Source organism: Brachycentrus maculatus, unplaced genomic scaffold (genome assembly GCF_059751285.1).
Source record: "Brachycentrus maculatus isolate JH-2025_06_01 unplaced genomic scaffold, ASM5975128v1 h1tg000124l, whole genome shotgun sequence".
Classification (NCBI taxonomy): domain Eukaryota; kingdom Metazoa; phylum Arthropoda; class Insecta; order Trichoptera; family Brachycentridae; genus Brachycentrus; species Brachycentrus maculatus.
The window spans coordinates 381,899-404,482 of NW_028280877.1; the positions used below are offsets into that span (position 1 = coordinate 381,899).

The 22,584-nt window shown below is 34.0% G+C and overlaps 2 protein-coding genes across 3 annotated transcripts in view; one reads left to right on the forward strand and one right to left on the reverse strand.

Moving 5' to 3' along the window:
* Positions 1-1,086: 1,086 nt before the first annotated feature.
* Cap-H2 (Chromosome associated protein H2) lies at positions 1,087-15,693 on the reverse strand. Its single transcript, XM_088260107.1, has 8 exons — positions 15,529-15,693; positions 15,251-15,386; positions 14,992-15,176; positions 12,413-13,284; positions 8,108-8,152; positions 3,819-4,057; positions 2,370-2,603; positions 1,087-1,321 (listed from the first exon to the last, which is right to left on the reverse strand). The coding sequence occupies exons 1-8, from the start codon at positions 15,555-15,557 to the stop codon at positions 1,217-1,219; spliced, it is 1,845 nt and encodes a 614-aa protein (XP_088116233.1). The 5' UTR covers positions 15,558-15,693; the 3' UTR covers positions 1,087-1,216.
* Positions 3,567-22,584, forward strand: part of LOC148309414 (CD9 antigen-like) — a 64,467-nt gene continuing 45,449 nt past the window's right edge. The window contains exons 1-2 of one of the 2 annotated variants that reach the window (XM_088260113.1): positions 3,567-3,760; positions 4,639-4,811. Coding sequence is in view for 1 of the 2 variants with exons in the window: in XM_088260112.1 (XP_088116238.1) it covers positions 16,148-16,213 (66 nt within the window). In the remaining variant the exon portion in view is untranslated. Of the gene's footprint in view, positions 3,761-4,638; positions 4,812-15,856; positions 16,214-22,584 lie in introns of those variants that run through there. The other variant, XM_088260112.1, reaches the window with a different exon arrangement.

Consider the following 22,584-nt stretch of genomic DNA (forward strand, 5'->3'; position numbering starts at 1 on the left):
ATTATTAAACAATACCTTTTCTTCAAAATGCTTTAACAATACTTTCTACGCTGTAGCGGGTAAATATTATGTTAAAAATATGCCTCTTTTGCTGGGATATAGTACATTTTCTGGGCATTCCGAAAACATGCATAGCTGATAATTTACGATTTTTGATTTATGACATTGTTGAAAGGAGTGAGCGATATGTTAAAATTTTGCCGTGTTAAAAATCTGAGTTCATTACAAGGTCAACCTCTTGACAGGATTTCTAAGTACAGATAGTAATAAATTGTACAAGGATACAATCATTAAAAAAAAGTATATTTAATTATAAGAAAATATTATTATCAATTTGAAAAAAAAATGGAAAAAGTGTTATATAAATTTTATATAATGGATTCTAAATATATTGAACGAACAAAAATGCAGTAACCAATATCAAAATATCATATGGATACATTTTTTTTTCATCATCCATATTTGTTTTATAAAATATACGTAAATATATATTTTTTTAGAGCACAGCCCTTCAATACACTGTTATAAAATATATTTTTTAATTTGAAATAAAGTGACTAGTTATTTATTTAGTAGTTACCGAAAACCAGTGCGAGGGTAGACTGAGAAAAAGGGGTCTGAATTAGCACACCAAAAGTTAATAAATAAGAATGTAAAGTGAACTGAAATTCAAATATGAATTTTTTATTGATAAAAAAATATAATTTTAAAAGGTTGAATTTTTTCAGCCGGGCGAAATAAATGTGTGTACACAATGCACCCTTTATATTGTTAAAACCGTCGCTTTGCTGACTGCTACGAAATACAGCAGAACCTCTTTAATCCGAACCCTTGCTTATCCGAACATCTCTGTAATACGAACTCTCACTCATCCCTAGAATAGTCTGACCAAGTTGATATTCCCATGCTAGGCGTTCGGATTACTAAGGTGTTCGGATTAGCAGAGGTTCGGATTAAAGAGGCCTGCTGTATTTGGTGGCAGTCAGCAAAGCGACGGTTTTAACAATATAAAAGGTACATTTATTAACATGTATTTTATCTCTCAAATTGCTGTGCTAAAGCAAACCCTCCGCAAATGAGGTATAAATAAGAATTTAGTAGACATATCACATATGTACATAGAATTTTTGTAGGGAACAATCCAGTCAACCAGTTAATCCAGCTAACATAAGTTAGGTTGATAATATATAATAGTTTATTTACAATAATTTCTGCCTTAGAATAATTTTTCGTTACAGCTGGCTTCTAAGGAAAGTAGCCGAATGTCGAAATTTTCACATTCCGGTTCCGTTTTGATGATGTCAATATTTTGTGAATTGGCCTGAAAAAAAAACATCGCAGTTACAAAAAAAGGAATATAAATTATGTATACATTACTATTATGGTTTGACTTTGTGAGGAATGAAGAGATATTTTTAGCACGTTGTTTGCTTAAAGCGTATTTTACATGCTTTTGGTAGAGAGCGGGGGACGCTTACAAGCGTTCTATTTGCTTACTTTTGGTAGAGCGCGAGAGACGAAAAAAAAACATTTTACAGATCAGAATTGGGTTTGCGGTTACTTATGATTAGTGAACTGAGGGTCAGGCGGCAGACTGTCCCGAGTATAATTAGGGTTGTATTAATTGATGAAAAAAACCGCCCGACAACAATGTGTTAATATACAAAATATATGATAAGTATATTATTTATTGTTTCAGCATTTAATTTGTTGTAAGACATGATTAAATTATAAATAACACACTTGTTTATTACCACTTGAGTATTATATTGCAACAATCAGTTTCGGAAGCTACAGATGCTTCAATCTACAGGTTTGAAAATGAAGTTAATATTCAAACCCGTAGATGGAAGCAATTGTAGCTTCTGAAACTAGTCGTTTAAATATAATACTAAAGTGATGGTAATTACAAGTTGGATTGAGTGGTAAGAATAGTAGCAGACAGCAGCATAAGAGGTAGCAGACCCCCAGGAAGACCACCTAAACGATGGAGAGATAGCTGGTGTTTCATCTCCCAGAAGTGGACCGGAGAATAACAGGACATAGTCTTAAATAAAGTAGAAGAAGAAGACTAAAGTGTTAAAAAAACAAGGGTTTTATTTATAATTTAATATGACAAGTCTTCTTCTTCTTCTTTCCATGTTCGCTCCCTAGGTGAAGCACATGACCAACACGAGACGTCTCCAAGTCACTCTATCACGCGCCATCTCCTTGGCTTCCTCCCAGGTCAGTCCGGCGTCTCGAAGTTCCGCTGAGAATAGTCGGTGAATGGTCGTCAGCGGCCTTCCGGGGCGCCGGAATCCTCGGAGTATATGATATTGATATGACAAGTAGTTTAAGGTTATTTGGTGGAGGTTACGCAAGCTCACCAGCATCAAGGTGGAGAGGAAGTACCGCGCTATGTCTTCCTGCGGCTTGTCGCGCACCACGTCCCGGAAGCTGACGGTGGCGGAGGCGCCCTCCTCCTTCCTGAAGGCCATCAGGACGTGGGAGCCGTAGGCCGATACGTCGAAGTTGTTGCGGCGCTCGGCCTTGGCCAGCTTCTCCTGAATGGAGTTGTGCCACCTCTGCACCCGCTGGCTGATCTCCAGCTGCTCTTCAGACTGGAATATTCGCAAATGCAATTCAGAAGCCGCATTTATTAACACGTTGATCGCCGTGTCAGCCACCGGTGACTGTAGTGTCATTCTATCCGTCGGCTACGCACTCTGTATTAATTCAAACCCTTATCCGCACCCCAATGGTGCATAGGGCACTGCATCATACAAACGCAGTGTTATCTTGATCGTTAACACATGAAGGAAAGGTGATCAGCCCTCCGCTTCAGGTACCAGTCCAGGGTAATATGGAATAAATATTAGAGTGAAAAAATCACTAACATTTATTTGCCCCCCCTAGGAATCGAACCCGGGACCTCCAGTACGGTAGCCGAGCGTGCTGACCATTACACTGCGGAGGCGGCTCTGTATTAAACTACTACTAAACTTGACCGACATGGCCCTTTTCTATCTTACTACGATATGGCCTTAGGCATCTTCATGGTTCTAAAATATATACTCATAAATGTGATAGGTATGTTTATATTTAAAGTGCTTTTATTGACTTATAAAAATTAACACTGTTAGTATGATGAAAAAAAAAACAAATCTAAAGAATGTTAAAAGTAGAAAATGAACTTGGTCAAAATTTTTTATTTATTTTATTGAAACATTTTATACAATAACGTGGTTGAGTTGGGACATACACGAAAACATTTTTTGGACATTGTACGAAAATCCTATTGGCGATCAACGTGTTAACCTTTTCTTCCCGGTGGTACCAAAGAACGGGGCTACTTGAACTTTGATGTGTTACTTGAGCCCAGTACAAAAAAAAATAGATCTGTATTTGGTCTACTGGAGAGAATGTTTTGGAGGGAAAATGTTTTTTAATTGTATTTTTACTTAATGAATCATTTCCGCTGGTTAAAATATAAAAATACAATTTAAAGCATTAACCCCTTATAACTTTCCCTCCGATAACGCGGTACCTATCTCAATGTCATAGGGGGGTTTGCTGTATTTTTTTGTTAATTGTATTTTTTCTCCGAAAAAAAAAAAAAATAGTCGTTTATTTAGTGATTTTTATAACTAACTAACACTCTGTCTCTGTCTTGCAAACATTCTTCGCCTCTTCCACGTTCATGCATCTCCTCATACATACCCGCCGATTGTTACGACTTCTAACCTGACCTCTTTCAAGTATTTGGGCATACGATCAGGTATGCCAAATATTTTTTTTGTGATTTTTTATTGATTAAAAAAATAAAAGAAACTTACACATGGAATACCGTGAGTGTCATTGGCCCTACTGTTGAGGCGCTCGATGATGGTTTCCTCCTTCTGCTGGGCGTAGGAGGCGAGGCAGTCCCTGTTGTCCCCGTCGTCGTCCGAGTAGCAGTCGTCCTCGAAGGTCCTCGTGCAGATGTCCGTCCCGAGCATGGCGCTGTACAGCGGCCGGCGGTAGGAGTACTTCTTGTACGTGGCGTCGTACTCCTCGCTCGAGAACCCACGGAAACCTGGAATGTCACATGAATGAAACATAAATAATGTTAGTCATATTCTAATTTATGTATTAATTTTAAATCAAACACAGATTTTTTTGAGTCTACTAAGTTGTACTTTATTAACAAAAAACACAAAAAAAATTATACTGTGACAATTGTTTCGCCTTGTTAGGGCATTATCAAACGAATGTTTGATTCATTTGAGACATTCGTTTGATAATGCCCTAACAAGGCGAAACAATTGTCACAGTATAATTTTTTATGTGTTTTTTGTTAATAAAATACAACTTAGTAGACTCAAAAAATCTGTGTTTGATTTAAAATTAATACATAAATTAAAATGGAGTTCTACAAATTAAACGCCAAATCAATAAATAAATTAGTCATATTCGGCCAGAGACGCCATGTATACCTGGCACCCAAACTTTACAATGTTGCGCCACATTATATAAAATAATAAATAAATACATATTAATATATTCTCAATATTATTTATATTTAAAGCATTTACTTTGTGGTCAGACATTTTTACTTATTTATTTTTTGCATGTTTAACCTTGGCTCGTAACGCATGTCTGTGTTGAAAACATTAGTGCATGTTGGTCTTCGGGTCGACCAAAAATCGCGTGTGTTAGACATTTTGTGTAGTTTTGAGTGTGTAAATGGTGCTATGGTGGTGAAGGGTGGTGTTGTTTGCATGCTGTGGTAGTGATTGTCCTGACGAAGAGACGGGTGCGTCTCGAAACCGGTAGACATAAAAATCTCGGTGAGTGGTTATATACTAATATTATTAACATATTAATAATCTAAAGAAACAAGTAAAGAGTGGCTTCTCGATATGGGACATTTATTGTTGCAATATGTATTTTGTTCCCATAAACATTTATAATTTTGTTTATATCAATTCACTTTTTGTATTAATTTTTAAATCAAACACAGATTTTTTGAGTCTACAAAGTTGTATTTTATTAACAAAAACACATAAAAAATATATAATATTGTGATAATTGTTTCGCCTAGTTATGGCATTTTCAAACGAATGTGAAGATCAAATGGACTGACGGTCCTTAGTGTATATACTAAGTGACAGTTTAAACATGTGCAGCAATAGTTTATGGGAGACCCTTATATTTATTTTCTGGGAACGGGAGAATTTATTGACATGGCAATTTTTTTGAGAATTAATGTTTTAAAGCTAAATACAATTAAAACAACGACAAAAACAAAATCAAAAAATCAATTAACTTTGTTTAGTGTTGTATTGCTTGTATTATCGAGATATATTCATTCTCTTTTATTTTTTTAAATAATGTAAATGAACGTCTTGTCACGGCTATGCTTAGTGAAGCATTCATCAAAAAAATATAATATTGTAAAAAATTATATTACAGTACCGTAGAACGGGCCTACTTGAACTTTGATGTGTTACTTGAGCCCAGTACAAAAAAAAAATCGATCTGTATTTGGTCTACAATAATGAACGTATCAACATGATTCATTGTTTCCCTGACAGGTAACACTTATTGTCACGATATGTTGATACGTTCATTATTGTAGACCAAATACAGATCGATTATTTTTTGGACTGGGCTCAAGTAACACATCAAAGTTTAAGTAGCCCCGTTCTACGGTACATATAAAGTGTTGTAAAAAAAAGAAATAATAAACAATAATAAATAATAAATAAAGTGTTAGTCCCTCTCCGAGCACAGGGGCTTAGTCTCTTTATTGGAGAGAACAGCGTAATCAATTTTAAGATTGTAAAGTAGAAATGTCTAGAAAATGAATTAAATTATATGAAAAAAACTCTTGTAACTGTATTAAATACATAAAAAAGTCACATTTAACCTTTCCCTCCCAGTGATATGTATTTACTACAATTTAATACTGTTGGTAGAGAGCAGGAGACGCTTACAAGCGTTCTATTTGCTTACTTTTGGTAGAGCGGGAGAGATGACAAAGAACATTGTAAAGTTTGCAATTGAGTTTGTGGTTACTTGTGATTAGTGTACTGAGGGCCGTGCGGCAGACCGAGTATAATTAGGGTCAGGGTTGATGAAAAAACAGGGTCAATAATATTTTTCGAAATATTATAATTTGAAAATAATTAGGATTCCTATATATTTCTATAGAATATATAAAATTAAATAATATGAGAAAGTAAAATGTCGACTCGTATAATACACGACCCGCAAGGCGTGAAAGTTCAGTGACACCATTTGAAATTGTATTATACATACATGTTTGTGAAGATTAATTAGGTAAATGCAAAGATAGACAAACAAGAGTACACCTGTTTTTAAAATGCCAAATAATAGTGGCAACAAATGAACATTTAAGTAAAGAAATGATTTCGAGGCGGTTCAAGAATTAAGATAAATTCTTCGAACCCTCATCCGCACCCAATGGTGCATAGGGCACTGCATTATATAAAACGCAGTGTTATCTTGATCGCTAACCCATGAAGGAAAGGTGATCAGCCCTCCACTTTAGGTACCAGTCCAGGGTAATATTAAATAAATAATATAGTGAAAAAAAATCACTTTTATTTATTTGACTGGAAATCGAGCCCAGGACCTCCAGTACGGTAGCCCAGCGTGTTGACCATTACACTATGGAGGCGGACAAACTAGATAAATTAGTAGCAGACAAATTAGTGTAAAAATATTTTATTTCTTGTTTCGGCATTCATTTTGTGGTAAGACATGATGAAATTGTAAATGTAAACACTTGTTTTTTACCACTTGAGTTATATTTATTTTAACGACTACTTTCGGAAGCTACAGATGCTTCCATCTTTGGTCTGAATATAAACTTCATGTTTGTGTTTAAATTCAGACCCAAAGATGGAAGCATCTGTAGCTTCCGAAACTAGTCGTTAAAATAAATATATAACTAAAGTAGTAAAAAACAAGTACATATTTTCATTTACCATTTTAAGTATAAAAATACATATATCGCTCACTCCTTTCAACAACGTCACATATAAAAAAATTGACAATTTTCAGTTGTGCATGTTTTCGGAATGCTCAGAAAATGTACTTTATCCCAGCAAAAGCGGCATATTTTTAACTTAATATTTACCCGCTACAGGGCAGAAAGTGTTGTTTTTGCATTTTGAAGAAAATGTATTGTTCAATTATTTTTTACAAAATATTTTTCAAATGGAGAAAAATCGTTCAGGTTTTACCTAAAAAGATCTGTTGCACAGTAAAAAGTTCAATAAGTGGCTTGATAATTATTTTTAATACATTGTATTATATTTTTAAACATTGTATTAAGTTTTTTGATATTTGACGTTGTTGAAAGGAGTGAGCGATATATCTCATTCGTATGAATTCAAAAAAATAAGTGTGATCAATATCTGAAGCACTAACTTTGTAAATTTTCATTTTAAAACAAACAAAATAACTTTGTTGTAAAGTAATTTTAGACTAAATAGTCTTGATGAAGAAGCTGTTTGCTTCTAACCCGGCCATCATTTGCTGCACTTCATCAGCAAATCCCTTTCTTTGCGCACATTATGTACCTTTGACACCGGCTCCAGCAGGTCTTATCTAATAATAAATAAATGTAATTTTCTAATTGAACATTGTGGCCCATCTATTAAAACAAGTTTTGCGCAAAAATCCTTTTCATTACTTGTGCCAAAGATATTTAATTTGCTGCCCGAAACTATTAAGAATTCCAGTAGTGATCATGTCTTTAAGAACAGTGTCCGTCGATAGTCGCTTCTCGTTGGATAGGATAAGGTAGAAAGTGATTTAATTGAAGTCCAGGTGTAATTATTTTATTGTAAAACCTTTATACTGTAAATTGTTTTTGTATCTGTTGTATGTAATGTATATAATCTAATAATTAAAGCAACAAATAATAATAAAAATAAAAAGTTGTATTAACATGTAAGTATTTCGGCTCAACACAGGCCATGCCTAAAGAGCCGTAATACATATAGTATAAAAAAATGGATGTATCTATGAAATAAATAAAATTTAAAAAAATTGTCATCATACAGTAAAAACTTATCATCGTAAAAATAAATGTAAATATTTTATTACAAACCTCCAGCATCTGGTTCGGATTTCCCCCCCGAAAATCCTTTGAAATCTATAAAAAAAAAATGTATATTTAAAAAAAATTGTAGTAGATTAAATTTTAAATAATTGTGCACGAAGCAAAATTGGTTGGATTAGGTTAAGTCAGTGGTCGGCAAACTTGCATTTATATGCATGCCAAATATGCATTTTAAAACAATTAAAGCTAAAGCTATAGGTCGGAAAAGTATGGCTCGAGAGCCGCAGGCAACTCTTTGACCTTTCAAGTGCGGCTCTGCACAAATATCCGCGGGAAGGCTCTTCGAGTCTACATATTCATGCGAACGATATTTTTGAAGCACGAATCTTATTAAAAGCAAACTGAGAAATCGTCTTATTGATGTTATAGTTGGTTTAAACGTAAACATATGTTTTAAGTGTAAACGCAGCGTTATTATGACTGATCTCGCAATTTGCATGTTTTTTATACCATTGGGCGACACACAAGGACCACACATGATCAAATGAATGGTCACTGAGATAAATAATTTATAAAAAGTATTTATTAGGATTTTATATTAATTTCTAAGGGTAATTTCTCGGCTAATCCGAACTCTTCCTAAACTGAACAGGTCACAGCCCCAATTAGTTCGGATTTCCGGGGTTCTACTGTACTTCTAAAATGTAGCTGCATTGTAGTATTCTTAGAAATATTTTAAATGTAAAACTGGAGCACAACAACATTGCATTTATTACAAAGCAAATTCGTCGGTGGATTCTAAGAAACCAAAATTATTACATTGTCATTATATTAGAACTCTAATTGGATAATACTCGGCTCACTTCAAATAAACAAAACAGATAATGGATTCTTGTAGCCAGACAGTTCAGTTGTTTATAAATGATCTCGGTAACAGACTGCATGCAGATAAAGAAATTATTACTGAGCAATTAAAAAATGTGATAAAAAATAATACTGTTATTGATGTGACATTTTTACAGAAACAATCTCTACATCAAACAAGACATATTTGCTTTCAAAAATGTTTAATAATATTACGTACATAAAAATAGATTTGAAATTTATTCAAATATTACCATATATTAGATCAGGGGTCACAAAACTATGGCCCGCAAACTAATTATAACTAATTTACCATCACCCCGCTTATCCACAGGGGTAGGCAGAGAGAATAGAACGTCACACCACTCTGTCTTAGCAGACATTCTTTGCCTCTTCCACAATCTCCTCATACATACCTGCCGCTTATTTAAACTCTTAACCTAACCTAACTTGACCGCTTCTCACAATTTCAACAATTTGTTTTACCTACAGGCTTATTTTCAAACGTTTGAAAATGCCATAACTAGGCGAAACAATTGGCACAAAATTTATGTTTTATGTGTTTTTTTAACAATAAAATACAACTTAGTAGACTCAAAAAACCAGTGTTGGATTTTTAACATTTAATATATAAATTAAAATGGAGTTCTACAAATTAAACCCGCAATCCATAAATAAATCAAAAAGTGGTCTTATACATACAAGTTATTGTGATACTTTGTGATGATTGAAATCATCACAAAGTTAATGCCAAATCAATAAATATCTTCAAGTTTGCTTCCTGGCCCGTTGAGCCTACAACTTTTACGATTTGGCTGTTTATTGAAAAATTGTCAACCCCTGGATAAGAGCATAGAAAATGGAAAAATATGATAATTCTTCTCGTACTATTGGCCGAAGTACAAATACCTAGTTGATGTATTCACTATGACCCCGGGTTAAGGAACAAACGCTTTCGGAAGCCGTATATTGCTTGACATAAACGATGTAATACATAGGTGCGATTCTTTTAACCCATTGGCATACCAACCACCAAGATATGACGGCTAAGAATATTTTACGTTCGCATATCAGCCACCAAACGTTGACAGTTTAAGCCGTACCTACGTCCGTAGGTTGTTCATATTATAAAGTTACTTTCGTGTGATATGTACAAATCGCTCACTCCTTTCTTTCAAGAACGTCATAATGCCCAGAAAATGTACCATATCCCAGCAAAAGAGGCATATTTTTAACTTAATATTTACCCGCTACAGGGCAGAAAGTTTTTTTTTTGCATTTTTAAGAAAAGGTATTGTTTTTTTTTTTTTCAAATGGAGAAAAAACTTTCAGGTTTTACCTAAAAAGATCTGTTGCACAGCAAAAAGTTCAATAAGTGGCTTGATATTTATTTTAAATACATTGTATTTTATTACTGAACTTTAAAAACGTTCTCCTGAAAAATCAAGTTTTTTGATTTATGACATTCTTAAAAGGAGTGAAAGAAATCAGTAAAGAAAACATTTGGTGATGCATTATTTCTTATTATTTTTATGCAAATTTATTTACGCCACTTGACCAAAGATGTCCCTGTAAGGATAGAATTATCCTTTTCATTAAAATATCAACTAAAAACAGTTAAAATTCAAAACTTTACATCCCAGGCGTAATGTTTTACTGAGTTATTTTTCCAAGTTTTCTTGTCAATTTATCACATTTCTGATCTAAACAATCGATAAAATATGTGCGTAACAGTTATATGTACCATGTTTATTGGTAAAACAGTAATAGTTATAATTTTATGAGATTGAACTCTGTTGAATTTAAATGCCTTTGACTTTTCAAAGGTATGAGTCACACTTGTTGTTATACACTGTTATGATTTGTTAAACTGATATATACCACAAAAATCAATCTGTTCAGTAGATGCTACCGTTTCCTGCATTTAAAGATTATTTCTATGTTTATTCTCGTTTTATCAGGGCAAAATATTAGCGCATCTTTGTTTGATAATCCATGTCACCTCCCATCCGGGCGGGGCAACTTTTTTACTTTCGTGGATACACTCAATTAGTATGTCGCTCATTCCTTTCAACAACGTCATATACCAAAAAACTTGCTTTTTCAGGAGATTGTTTTTAAAGTTTAAATATATAATAAAATGTATTAAAAATAAATATTAAGCCACTTATTGAACTTTTTACTGTGCAACAGATCTTTTTAGGTATAACCTGAATTTTAAGTTTTTTCTCCATTTGAATTTTTTTAGTATATTTAAAAAAAAAAATTAAACCATACCTTTTTTTCAAAATGCAAAAACAACACTTTCTGCCCTGTAGCGGGTACATACCAAGTTAAAAATATGCCGCTTTCGCTGGGATATAGTACATTTTCTGGGCATTCTGAAAACATGCAAAGCTGAAAATTCACAAGTTGTTGAAAGGAGTGAGCGATATATGTATTTGTATAATATTATTTTTTTCAAAAACTGATATGCGGATGGGTTAAGCGGTTTGACGTGGAATAAAATTGAATTGCGCAATCATTTTCCAAATTGATAACTTGCAATCAATTATAATTTTTCTCAACCTCTCATATTTTTGCACATTTCTTACCTTAAAATATATTTCTTTCTTTTCAACATTTAAATAAGTTCTATTTAACTCCAAGGACCAATATATCCAATGGCCAGGAAGGGCCAGGCCATCTTGATACTGAATACTAAATTTGTATGAAAACACGAATAAAGGTGTGTTGAGATGGTTTGGACATGTGGAATGAATGAGAGTAAATATCGTAAAATGATCATTACCTATTATATTACAGACACCGACGATCAAATTACTACTTTTATCTACATATAATTATGATATTATCAAACACTGATCCAGATCAGTGTTTGATAATGTCTTAATAAGAGGAAACGCCTCACATATTATCATATGTATATATATATGTAACTAAAAGTAGAATTCAATCCAATAACCGTGTTTAATTTTTGATATATTAGCCAATAAGGTTTTCAAAATCAAATTAAAAATGTTGATCAAATTAAATAATGTAATTTAAAAAAAAAAGTTTTACTTGATTTCGGTTTTTAGATTCAATCAGATTGGATTAGATCATTTAGAGCTTATCACGCCAATCAGTGCCCAATTTTGGTTGAGTATTTTGAGCTTCTAATATATTTGACATAAAAAATTTTAAGCTGGAAAGAAATATAAACGGAGAAAAAGTAACGAATAATATCCCCAATTGGGTAATCAAAAGTAACAGCAACGTATATGTAAGTTATTACCTTGACAATGTATCATATCATATATTTAAATATTTGGTAAACACGTTGCGATTGTCAGAGATCGCATTGGAGGTTAGGGGTTAATGGTAAAATAATAAACATGATAACGTCTATTGCCCTCACTACGTGAAACTTGCAATTTTTCTCCCGAACATAATGTGATTATGCGGATACATAAATGACAATAATAATAATGCAATATTGTTATTTACCCTTCTCCCAGTCTGTAGACAGAACCTTCAAGCACCTGAGGACTTCTTTTCTGTGCCAACTGACGGCAGCGTCGGACTCCAACTTCAGAACGAGGGTGTCCAAAAGGTAATCAGTGTTGATGTGACGGTTGACTATGTCCAATTTATCCATTTTCCTTCTCAACTTAACGAGTTTGTTTTTTCTCCTCTCTACAATCTTTTGGATCATGCTTGTAGGAAGAGAAAAACAACAAGTTTGAAGGTTCAAAACTGGGGCGGTTCCGGAGAACGGGTTGGTCATATCGTATTTGGAATTCTTAGGTTTCGTCGGTGTGGTGCTATCGGTTAGCTTTCTTTTTTTGGTCTGCTTGGCAACCTCTTCGACGGCAATTGTCTGGTCTGAGAGTGTTTGTGCGATGATGGCTACCCGCTCAGGCGGAGTTCCTTCCGCAGCATCGGGTTCCGGAAAGAATTCAGTCTCCGATGCTATCTGAGCGAGGCCGTCGGCTCCCGAGTCGGAATATTGGTCAAAGTCCACGTCTGCGATATTCGCGCTCGGAGGTTTCTCCGGACAGAAGTCCAGATCCTCGCAGAGCGTGCCGCTCGGGTCGGTGTTCCAGTTGCAGCGGAAATCGGTCGCGACGCCGATGAATACGCCAGCGTGATCCTTGATCTGCACATCATTTTCAGAGAGAATGCGGGGTTCGAATTGAATAAACGTTTTTGGCAAAACAGGAAGGGGTTTCGGGTCTGCGACTTCTTTAATTGTAATATTTGTGGCTTCATCGAGTTCTATGAATTCAAAATTCAAGATATCGGTCTTCCGTCTGGTGCGATTAGATGCGGATCTCCTACGTACTTCCGGCTCGTCTTGGTTGGGATCGGCTGTCCTACTGAAATAATACAAGTCCATCATTTATAATGTTAACGAATCTAGCATAGGAAATGGAATTTAGCATACTAGGAAATGACTGAAAACAACATTTTTATAGAAGTATCAAACACTGACCCAGGTCAGTGTTTGATACTTCTTCTATTCTTCTAACCCTTATCCACACCCAATGGTGCATAGGGCACTGCATCGTAGCGACGCAGTGTTATCTTGATCGTTGACATGGATTTTAGAAATATTTAAATAGAAAAAATAGCATTTCTAAACAAAATGTTTTCATTTTATCATGTAAGCAAAACTTCATGAAGTTTAAAAGATTTAAAAATACATCATATTCCAATGCAAAACTGTGGATAAAAAATTCACTAATATATACTGTTTAAAAAAATTTCAAACTTGCTAAAAACTTAAATACAGGGTCATTCATTTTTCGGTTTCGACAGAAAAGCTAAATAAAACACTACGATACATTTTTTATGAAAATTTTATTTCATTATAAAGTTTGGACTTTTCCATTATGCGTGAGAAACAATATCATTCAAATGCCACCTCAAGAAGATTTGATGCATGCGATTCTTCTGAGGCAATTTTTAACCACTTTTTCGCACATTTTGGGAGGTATCTCGGCCATAATTTGAGTAATGTTGGTTTTGAATGCCTCTAGAGCTCGGGGATTATTCGCATAAACACGGTTTTTTGCATAGCCTCACAGAAAAAATTAAAATGGTGTCAAATCGCATGATCTCGGTGGCCAATTAACGTCGCCAAAACATGAAATTACGCAACCAGGAAACTTTTCACACAATAAAGCCATAATTGGTCGTGTTGTGTGGCTTGTTGCGCCGTTTTGTTGGAACCACATATCGTCCAAGTCATGATCTTGAATCACCGGCCAAATAAAATCAGTTATCATTCGACCATATTGCTCCGAATTGACTGTAACCGTCTGCCCATTGGTATCTTCGAAGAAATACGGGTCAATGACACCTTTAGATCATAGAGCACACCAAACATCAGTAACGACATTACAAAAACCTTACGACATCAGTAACGCTTCCACTTCACTTCAAAAATCTTCACAATTTCACCAATTGTTTGCGTAGTTGGTCGATTATGACAACAATAATCAGCGCGTAATGCGCGAAAAAGCGTGCTACGTTTGAATCACAACTTTTGTAGTAAGTTTTAGTAATTTCAACTCATTGTTCGTTTGTTGAGCGATGCATTATCGTAAATGGTAAACATTTAACTAATATTATGACACAGATGACAGCTGAGTTGGCAGGCGTTAAATGCCAGCGCTTTCAACATGAAACCACAAAATGAATGACCCTGTATAAGTGTATATAGTGAATAGAAAACATATACATTAATCTTATACTACAGTATATTGTGTAAAATAATAGCATTTTACAAAAAAAACGTATGGCTTTTACTGCAATATGTTGCATATAGGCAAAATAAGTTGCACAAAAAACAGAAAAATAATAGATAAAATAGAGCATTAGTATTGAAACATGAAATATATTTCTAATAAGATGATTAGCACACATTTTCTGCAATACAATTTGTGCAAATAGCATAAGTTTACATTCGTATAAACATATAAGCAAATCTAGGTTACACAAAGTTTGTTTACAAACTTTGTGTAACCTAGATTTGCAACAGCGCCTTATGGGTTACATTTTGTGCAAAACTAAGGGCTTACCAAAAAAGTTTCTCGATAATTGAGACTACTGTATGGACTCGCATCCACAAAAAGTCAACTTTCTTGCTGTATATGTCAGCAGATTGCTGAAGCAGCAGCGCTATCTCGCAAAAATTAGGGACAACTTCGTCTCTGTCGCCGTTTAGTTGACGCAGACCGGCCTCGGTGATGTATTCCTCCAATAGCTGTAACAAATTGAGACTTTAACAATATGTCAAAAGGCAAAAACAAAAAGGGAAAAAGCGGGAAAAGTACATACCGAATTCAGGTCCATATCAAAATGTTGCTCGATGTCTGTCATTGGTTTCATGAGAGCCGCGACGATTTCTTCCAGGCGTTGGGAACTCATTGAGGATTCACTACCCTGGCGGGTTGTTCTCATACAAACATTGTATCTAGAAACAAATGTCAAAACAATAATTGTACATATAGCACAAGACAAATTGTCAACACTGACATAAACAAACCATTCTTCGCTTTAAATCAAATAACAATACTGATTTGATAGTAAAACATTATAAGAAATGAAACACCCACCCGCCTAATATCGAAGGATCGTCGTCCATTTAAAATGTTGTATGCAATGAGAAAAATAGCCAATGTGACGGTAAAATCCACGGCGGCCATTTAATTTTTGTTTGTATGCATCGTTCGCTTTCACTTCACAGGAGTTTTGGAACCGCCTACTGCGAAAGGCGGAACAAAATTAAGAGTAAGTACTGATATACATATATTTTTTGATGGGCATTTTTTTTAGATGGCAGCATTCTTTTCTTCGTTAAGTTTTGTACATGTCGATTCTGATTTATCCCGTACATTTGTAATTTTGGTTTTCCGAGCGTTCATACGTTGTTCATAGTAATTCAGTCAGAAATATATAGCGTCTCGGGGAGTGTGTCGCGGTTATCAATTCGCATCCAATTTTTCTATACGAAATATTCTGTTGATCTGAAATTTTAAAAGGAATCTCTTTAAAATACGAATACGATAATTCACAGCACTTCGTGCAATCACCTCAAAAGTTTTTACCTAAGTTACATTTTGTGCCCTAACTATACTTAGAGTGTTGTCTTGTGTTAGTTTTGTGTTGTGACGTTTGAAAATATTGTGGTTTTGATTTGTTATTATTAGCCTGTGAGGTGCTATAAAATCCGCGATGGCTCTATCAGGATGTTATAACGTGATAAAGTACTTATACGTACTTATAAACATTATATTTTGGGTAAGTTTTTTTGTGTAATTTAATTCATTTTTGTCGTAAAAACGTCCGGTTCATAATGTAGAGATTTAAGTAATTGATTTGGCAAGCTATCTAAATATTGCAGCTTCTAATGCTACTATAGGCAATATTTTCTATACTTGTCACCGCCGAATGCGGCGGTACATTATAGACCGCCCACGAAAGAATTATTTTCAACAATAGCTTCTGATGCTAAATGATATTCGTTCAATTGAATACGAATACATTCACATCAATAGCACATATCAATAAATATGTACTACATATTCTAACAAATACTACGAATCATTGGAATAAGAACGTTACTTACTATGTCTATACCGCTAGAGAAAAATCTGCAATAACCCTTACTTTCCACCGTTGCACAGTGTGTAATTTGACCGATCTGGTTTTACTTTAATGCTGATAAGATTATTATTGGCATAAAAAATGATTTAATGAACAATTGAAATTATATTTGGTAACAAGTTAGTCCATATAGTAGGCTTTAGTTTCGTGTAGTGAAAGTTAGGAAAAAGTGCCGAGGAAAGCCGAGAAAATTATATGCAAAACACATTTGAATTTGTTGCAATAAAAAAATAAAACATATTTTTTTTAATGTACGTGGTAAAACCAAACAAAGCATATTGCTACAATATTATTCTTAAAGTTATCAAAAAATAAATAGGAACATAAACGGCCATTTAATAAAACATTGCTTTTTATTCGCAGTCGAATTCACTGTCTTTAATATATGTATTTTCTGATAGATTTTTGAGTAAATTTAGATTTGCAAAAACTTTCGACCTTCTTGGGGTGGATGTTCTAAAAAAATAAGGGAATCTGAGAAAAATAACAACGACATCAAATCTCTGTTTATTATGATTGACATTTTCCGCGTGTGTTTAGCCCTATATTGCCTACAATCTTCATTCCTAGCTTCCTGTGCCTCCTCTGAGAGCTATCCTATTGGTAAAATGCAGGAAGCGATTATATCTGCACCATGCAATAATATTTTGTGGACAGTTGTTGGCATATAGTACCACGGGTATGACTTAATGTACATATCTTTTGTTTCAGTGACATATTCAGCGAATAATTCCACATTTATTTCACAGTGCATGGAATTGATTTGTTTATCTGTAAACTTCTATGAATTTTAATGATAGTAGCACGTGTAAGTCATGCACTTGAAAGTTCGTTTAAAATATTGGCTGCATCCCTCTTTCTCGATACCCGCAACGTTACCTCAAATACTAAAGTAGTTTCTTGTAAAGATTGATATTTATCAATATTTTTAACATTCTTTTTTTTTTTAATTGCAGCTCTGCAATTATCAAAATCTTTAGAAAAACGACTTTTCCGTTAAGTATTTTCTTTATTTTATTTAATCATTGGTAAAATAAAAGGATGAAATACAGTTGGAAGCAGTAACTCTTTCTCCAGCTTGTTTGCATTTTCTGTTAAAAATATTGCTTCACTGTAATGCTTTTTCTTTCGTCGGTATTTTATTTTAGGGCCCAGACGCGATATTATTTATAACATTATTTAAAAAAATAATAAATTACAGTTTTTTTATTAAATTTATCAGATATATAGTTCCAGAGGTGCAAATTACGGTTATTTTTATTGCTGTTCCGCCATACATCATAAAATTCTCTTCTCGAAATCAATGCACGACCCACTGAAAAATAAAAATATCTCCTAAACGGGGGAAATTTGGGGAAATGTAGATTACTGTATTGAAATGCTAAGGAATGAAACTTATTATACACATTTATTTCAAAGAGGGGTAAGAGGGGGGTTTTTTCGTAGGTCTAAGTGAATAAACAATTAAAATATTTTCGCCCATTTTTTTTTACGTTTTATAAATTGAACGAATTTACGTACTAATACGAGTATATTAAGTATTTTTTTAGAATAAATATAAATAAAATACTGTGTTTAATAACAACTATTTTAAAAATATATATTAAAAGCACCAAATCCGACAAATATCTAATCAAACCGGGCGTTGATCCGCAACTGACTAGGAGTTGAAATCTGGTGTCACGCTGTTCATCAACTTTGCGACTTAATACATAATACATATTTGACCCTACAAATAAAATAGGTATGTAGAAGATTGCACCGGTTATTAATAAAGAAGTTTTGATATTCAAATATGTAAAATTAAAATATGAAAAAAAACGATTAAAGTAAAGCTAGATCGGTCATATTGCACACTGTGCGTTGGGTAAATTACGGTTTTTTGGACCAAAGTCTACTTTAATTTGATTCTCGAAAGCTTTAAAAATTAAAATTGGCAGTACTTGTTATTTATTATATTATTTGGAAGAAAACATCAGCCAAAAAAATACAATATTTATATATATATAAAAAAAAACAAAAATTGAATGACAATTATAATTTTCTGTATATACCACAAGTAAATGCGATCCTAACCAAGACCTAGACAGGATACTCCACACTAAGGAAGCACATGTCAAAAATTAGGACTGCATGATTTCGCTAGTCTGCAGCTTTCGTATGGAGGATAGCGAAACACCATCCACACTCTCTATAATTGTGACGCACTCGCTCGCAAACGAAGTCACATCCTTGGAGGACCACTACTAGACTCCGATAAGATGAAGCTCCTACCACCAAGACAGGTCGTGAGTTATATGACTCACGTAGGTCTTGAAAGTGAGCTATGACACTGAGCGAGGTCACAATAGACATAAGGTTGAAGTGAGATAAGGGATGCGAGATCTCTTGGCCTCTTATAAAAATAAAAATAAAACGGTATCTAAACAACCTAGGAGATGCAAGCTGGTCATAGACGACATCCCGATGGAGCAATTATCAATATTCAAATATTTGTGAGTAGAAATATCTAGCCATAGTCATCTGTATTCAGAAGTTATAGAACAGATGAAAACGATGTTACCACATCTGGTTTCCTTAGGAATATCGTCTGGACCAACAAGCATGTGAGAAAAGAAAGTAAAATCAGCCGACACAATCAGAACCAAGCATCGGAAATAAAAATCTTCAAACTTATTTTTTCAATACAAAAATGGTGTTTTAAAAAACAAAGAAATGTCGTCACATGTTGCCTGGGTTTAATGAAACTGGAGTTGCGATTTATCGAACACTGGGCCTTAAGACATTAAACTGACGATATGCAAATCTTCATATGCGGCTTCACATGTTAGCCAATGCTTTTGAAAGTATAGATTTATTTAATATATTGTTACCTTCCTTGAAATCTGTACTTTCTCAGCATTTCTTCTCCATGTTAAAATGGATAAATTTAAACGTTGTGTTTCACTCTCTCTTGCTGCTCGCTGATAGTGTGTGAAGGAGACGTGTATTTACCAGTGCTTACTATTTGTTATTTTATTATGATTTTATGTTATAAGACTTTTTGTTTCTCTATCAGTGTATTCATTAGTGTATTTTTATATTAGATACTGTATATCGAAGTCATACAGGAGAAAGTGACCAAGTGCATTTCTTACAAAAACGTGATCATTGACTATTTGATATCTTACTAGCTTAATATTGCCCTGAAAAAAATCCCAAAGGATTTTAATCTTTGAAGTATAATATATTGACTTGTTTAAAATGACTAACTGCATTGATGTTTATTTTGTTGCCAAGCAAAAGTGACTTAAATGGCCGTCCTGAACATTTTACGTTTTGTTAGTTGGTCACTTTCTCCTGTACGACTACGATATATGTATTATCTTAAAGGCTTCAGCCGTTCAATAAATAAATAAATATATTCATCATCCACGCGTGTTCATGTTTATTTTAAGCAACACATCTCACGTTGACTAGTTTTGCTCATTCTATTACTCACAATGGCTCATCATTTCACGACCAAACTTACGTCAACATGTTGAGATGCACTATTAATGTCATTTATTAAAAATACTAGTTTTTTTTTATAATTGTGTGGGTGTTTTTCCAATATTAGGTTTTTAAAAACTCGTTTAAAGATTTGGCCTTCTTTGATATAAACGATAGATGGAATAATGTCATTTTATTTTCGTAAATTATGAACATGTCCGCCTCCGTAGTGTAATGGTCAGCACGTTCGGCTACCGTTCTGGAGGTCCCGGGTCGATTCCCAAGTGGGGTAAAATAAATATAAGTGATATTCTCGCTGTAATATTTATTCAATATTACCCTAGACTGGTACCGGAAGCAGAGGGCTGATCACCTTCCTTCATGTGTAAACGATCTAGATAACACTGCATTTATATGACGCAGTGCCCTATGCACCATTGGGGTGCGGATAAGGGTTTTATTATTATTATTTTTAAATTATGAACAAGGAATAATTGAAAATATTAGGAAGAGTTCTTTAATGTAGTATGGACATGTGGAGCGAATGGATAACGAGAGAATGAGTAAGAAAATATATATGTGGCGAATGTGAGCGGGAAAACAGAACGAGGACGGCGACGGGGCGAGGATTATTACTAATACAATAATTAATTACTTTCAAAACGTATTTATTATACGAAGATATAAGAAAGGAATGTAAGGCTGAACAAGGAATAATTGAAAAGATTAGGAAGAGTTCTTTACGGTGGTATGGACATATGGAGCGAATGGATAGCGAGAGAATGACTAAGAAAATATATTTGGCGAATGTGAGATGGAAAACAGAACGAGGACGGCCGAAAAAGACTTGGCACGATCAGATCAAACGGAACCTAAAATCTGGTGGCGTCAAAAGTCTGCGTAATCGGAGGGCATGTATGACTAGATGTATGGATGTGAAGGAGGCGAGGAGTGTCAGGGCAAAAGAGTGTGGCGTTCCATTTTTTCTGCCTACCCCTGCGGGGAAACGGCGTGATGGTTGTAGTAGCACATAATGAATTATCAAGTATATAGGTAGGTATTTGGAGGGTAACATCGTCCGATCAGCCAGTATACGCCTTGTTTGATGTACAGCCACTTATATTTTTAATGTCAAGTGGCTGGATGAGTGTTTATACAGTGTCCATGTTGACACGAATAACAAAGTCCATCTTCAGCTACAAACTTAGCATTTTTACACGCAACACGTGCTTTTTAACCGTTCTTTTGAATTTAACGATGTCGCTCACTCCTTTCAAGAACGTCATAAATAAAAAAAACTTGATTTTTCAGGAGAACGTTTTTAAAGTTTAAAAATATAACACAATGTATTAAAAATAAATATCAAGCCACTCATTGAACTTTTTACTGTGCAACACATCTTTTTAGGTAAAACCTGAAGGTTATTTGTCCATTTGAAAAATATTTAGTATATTTAAAAAAATAATTAAACAATACCTTTTCTGCAAAAACAACACTTTCTGCCCTGTAGTGGGTAAATTTTAAGCTAAAAACATGCCTCTTTTGCTGGGATATAAAACATTTTCTGGGCATTCCGAAAACATGCACAACTAGAAATTGACGATTTTTTATTAATGACGTTCTTGAAAGGAGTGCGCGATGTGTCCCGCTGTTCGTAGATTCCAGTGCGTTATTTTTTTGTTTTATTAAATTTATATTATTTATTGATTCGGCATTAACTTTGTGGAATGACATGATTATTTTATTAAAATTAAACACTTGAATAATCCACTTAATCGAGTTTTATTTTATTAACGACTAGTTTCGAAAACGACAATTGTTTTCATCTTCTGGTACAAATTAAAACTGAAATGTTTTAATTTGTACCAGAAGTTGAAAACAATTGTCGTTTTCGAAACTAGTCGTAAATAAAATAAAACTCGATTAAGTGGATTATTCAAGTGTTATATTTTAATAAAATTATTAAATTTAAGTTTTGTACTGACATTTTTTGGTGGAACTGTATTTTATATGTAGAATAAAATAACAACCAAGGATATATTTATTTATTTATTGATTTGGCGTTTAATTTGTAGAACTCCATTTTAATTTATGTATTAATTTTAAATAAAACACAGGTTTTTTGAGTCTACTAAGTTGTATTGTATTAAAAAAACACACATAAATTAATATTATGACAATTGTTTCGCCTAGTTATGGCATTTTCAAACGAATGTCGTTGGGTTTCGTCGCCACTGAGTTTCGTAACCGACATCCCAGTCTGATGATGTAGGTTACGACGAAATCCGATCACTGGTCAAATAAAATGAATGGGGAAAAAACTGTGAAGTTGTTATTTTGTTATATTTGGCATTAACTTTGTGGAATAACACGATAATAAATACGAAAATAACATTGATAATCTCAACATAGATGAAGAAGAATATGGAAGTCTGGGTATTTACAGGGCTTTTGACCTGTCGTAGATTGGTTTAAGTGATCACTTTATACACATGTAATGGTAGAGACTGACAGGAGCCATTTTGTAACACGTT

Excerpts from the sequence above, each read along its gene's own strand:
- Cap-H2 (XM_088260107.1), bottom strand. The coding sequence starts at position 15,557 with ATGGACGACGATCCTTCGATATTAGGCGG. Across the intron at positions 15,387-15,528 it reads GATCCTTCGATATTAGGCGG|ATACAATGTTTGTATGAGAA; the intron begins GTGGGTGTTTCA and ends ATTTGTTTCTAG. Across the intron at positions 4,058-8,107 it reads ATCCGAACCAGATGCTGGAG|GTTTCCGTGGGTTCTCGAGC; the intron begins GTTTGTAATAAA and ends GTGACATTCCAG.